Source organism: Raphanus sativus, unplaced genomic scaffold (genome assembly GCF_000801105.2).
Source record: "Raphanus sativus cultivar WK10039 unplaced genomic scaffold, ASM80110v3 Scaffold0102, whole genome shotgun sequence".
Lineage (NCBI taxonomy): Eukaryota > Viridiplantae > Streptophyta > Magnoliopsida > Brassicales > Brassicaceae > Raphanus > Raphanus sativus.
Genome location: NW_026615423.1, coordinates 63800 through 67010, shown reverse-complemented (window position 1 = coordinate 67010; position 3211 = coordinate 63800). Strand labels below are relative to the sequence as shown.

Below are 3211 nucleotides of genomic sequence, written 5' to 3'. Positions count from 1 at the left end.
CTTTATGATGCGCGGAGGCTGCTAACATGCACCTCTTTACTGAGTTTGTGATTACTGATTTTTACTACTGCTACTATTAGTGTAATGATATGTTTTCCATAAATAGTTTTCACTCGATCACTCCTTTCTAAATTTAAATCATCGTAAAAGTGTTAAATGTTTGGTTGTGTTCAAACTCTTCAGTACAGTGAGTATGATGTCATGTACAGTATATAAAATTCGGATGGAAACACGTCGGTGAATGGATAGCAACAGAAGAAGCAGTATACTTAAGGAAACAGAAGTGAGTGTTTCGAGTTAAGATATGGGGCAGCCGAGTCGCAGAGTGTCCTACAAAGCAAATATGGTAAGTGGGTCTACTTTAACTTGTCTGAACTTAACAACTAAAGCTCTGTCTCTATTATCCAAGTTCTAACTGCTAAAGTCATTTTTAAATTTTGTTTTTTATAAATTAAATATAATTTGAAAAGCATTATTGGATTGAGAATCAAATACCAAAAGAATCTGATAACCTAACCTATCAAACAAAAAGAGAAGCTGATTCTGTAAGAAAAAAAAGTAAGTAGTGTACTTACCACTTACCAGACAGAGTTCAACAAAAGCTGCGTTCCTTGTGACCGACATAAGATGCGGAACTCTTGTAATACAAGTTAATATAATTCTAGTACAAGGTACACTGTTGAGCACTCACTCTTATTATCTGGATAATGTTTGATCCATGTTGATTTCCTCTCTACAACCTATTTTCTTGGTTTTTGTTTGTATCTTATTCAAGCGTTCCTATCACCAGTGCGCTTTATTTGAAGTGCAGCTCTAACCACGTTACCTCTTGTGATAATACCAACCTTTTATTTGGAGGAATATATAAAAAGGATAAGCGATGCATAAGAAAGATTATGCAACTTTAAACTTAAGTGTGAGATGGGTAGAATGTTAAATCTCCTTACCAATTTTCCATGGGAATCTACCACAGGGAGCCTGCGATATTTGGTCTCGAGCAAGATTCTAGTGGGAAACAGAACAAGAATATCAAGTTAGGGAAGGGTGAACATAATTGACGGCACTGAAAATAAAGTAAAGACAGTAACTTAGCAGCATCTTCGAGGTTGGTATTTTCCTCAACAACAACTGGAGCTGGTGTCATTAAATCTCCAACAAGCTTCCCATTGGTTTTGCTCAGTAGCTTTTGCACTGCATTGAAAGTCTGCAATTTTTTTTTATCAGATCAACATGATACAATACAAGAACATTACAAGATACAGAATGCATAGAAACAATTTATTGAGAAGTTTTATTATGTCAAACATTTAATCCACTTGCACAGAGTTCTGTCTACTTAAACTAGAGATATGAGTTGAAGGCAATTAGATGAAATTATGTGCAATGGTAATTGAGTCAATTAATCAGAAAAACTTCGTAGTAAAGTCCAATTCACACAATCTACTGCTGGTAACGTGAGAAAAACATAAGAATGAGTGATCTGAAAATCATTCAGGGTTAAAATTGTTAATAATAAAAGAGAGGGCCACATACTTTCCAGGTGCTGTCAACCTCAGGGAACATGGCATTTTCTGTACTTCCACTACCTGTATTGATAAGCAAGAAAAAACAGTAAATAAGATTTCAAAAGGGGTGTTCCAAAAGAAAAAAGATTTCAAAGGTTAGAGAAGAAGCTTTTTGATCATTTCACAATTGAGCGTGCTAGATAGAAACAAATGAGACACAAGATAATCATCATAACATTTGATATTTCTATCTAATACCACCATGTGATCAAGTAGCTTTCATCTTTCTCCACCAAAATCAAAAATATCTTTGCAAACAAAGGAAACCAAATACACTGAGGAGGTTGTTAGATGGCCCATTTACCAGAGATGGAGTCCAAAGCCAACAAATCATAATCTGAAACAAGCCCAACCTGCAGCAACAATGATTTGGTTTAGAGTTAGACTCATGTGAACCTCTATGAGTAGGCATACAAAAGTGGATACTAACCAGCTTCCAGTCTTGGTCGATCACAGGAAATCCTGTAATCCTATTCTCCACAAGGATTTCTAGAGCTGTAGAGAAGGGAACAAAAGAGATGTTACAAAATTGAATCACAGAAACACAGCATCGCATGTTCCAAGCAATCTGATACCCTATGTTGCACCGGATACATGAACAGAAAAACGAGGACGGAAAACAGTAAAATTAAAAAGAAAAGTTATGGATACCGGTACGGCAACGATATGTATAAATATTTCATAAAATTTTATTTTGAATTAATATAAGATATTTGTGAGACATAACAACACATCAGTTCTTGGCTACAGTAACAGTCATTTTGTAATTCAAATTTATAATTCAACACATGAGTGGTACCTTGATCAACAGTGGTGGTAGGTTTGACCACATGCAAGTCATCCTTCTTAGTCATGAACTCACCAACAGTGTACACTCCACTTCTTGGCTACAGTAACATTCAAAAAAGTACATCCTATAACCAAACCCTTTAGTTACTTGTAGAACACTTATTCAATCAAATTCTATGATCAAACGCACATATGTCGTCACTATCTCATTCTCCAACTTCACCATGTTCGATCTAGTGAATAGATACGAATTTAATAACCTAACACAACCTGATCTATCACAATTCCCAAAAACCTAAGACGCAAAAGAGCATACCGAAGAAGACTTCGCCGTAAACGTGGCGCTGGCGGCGGAAGCTGAAGGACCTCGGGAGTTGGAGAGGGAGCTGAGAGTGGGGGAGAAGGTGGAGTTGATGGAGAGGAATCTCGGCGGAAAAAGAGTTGGAGAAGAAGCCGAGAGCGGTGCGCGTAGGCGCGTGATGGAGAGTGGACAAGCATGGACGACGGCGTCCATCGAACGTCGGAGGGAAAGATCGTCGGAAGTGATAAGAGTTAGAAAGAGAGAGAGAGATCACGATATCTCTGCGTTTGTATTGGGAAAAGCGAAGAACCGTGACTATCTCTTTTTTTCTTTCTTTTAATTCATTTTAACCAAACCGGTTTATGTTTCAAACCGATAAATTAAAGAAATTCGAACCAGGCACACCTTTACGTACTTTTTAAATTGGATCTTTATTAGTTTGTTGGTTTTTGGGCCAGAAAACTTAAAATACTTTTTTGATTGGTGAAAATTGAAAATTTGAAGGCTTCATTACCGCCAATACAAAATGACGGATCCATTCAAACCGATAATTTTT

General features: G+C 36.8%; 1 protein-coding gene across 1 annotated transcript; it reads right to left on the bottom strand.

The window, feature by feature from the left end:
* Positions 1 to 520: 520 nt before the first annotated feature.
* On the bottom strand, positions 521 to 2978 carry LOC108851729 (CBS domain-containing protein CBSX1, chloroplastic). Its single transcript, XM_018625189.2, has 8 exons — positions 2671 to 2978; positions 2365 to 2452; positions 1996 to 2060; positions 1870 to 1918; positions 1534 to 1586; positions 1089 to 1204; positions 948 to 1005; positions 521 to 845 (listed from the first exon to the last, which is right to left on the bottom strand). Exons 1-8 carry the CDS (start codon positions 2866 to 2868, stop codon positions 771 to 773), a joined length of 702 nt encoding a protein of 233 aa, XP_018480691.2. The 5' UTR covers positions 2869 to 2978; the 3' UTR covers positions 521 to 770.
* Between the last annotated feature and the right edge of the window lie 233 nt (positions 2979 to 3211).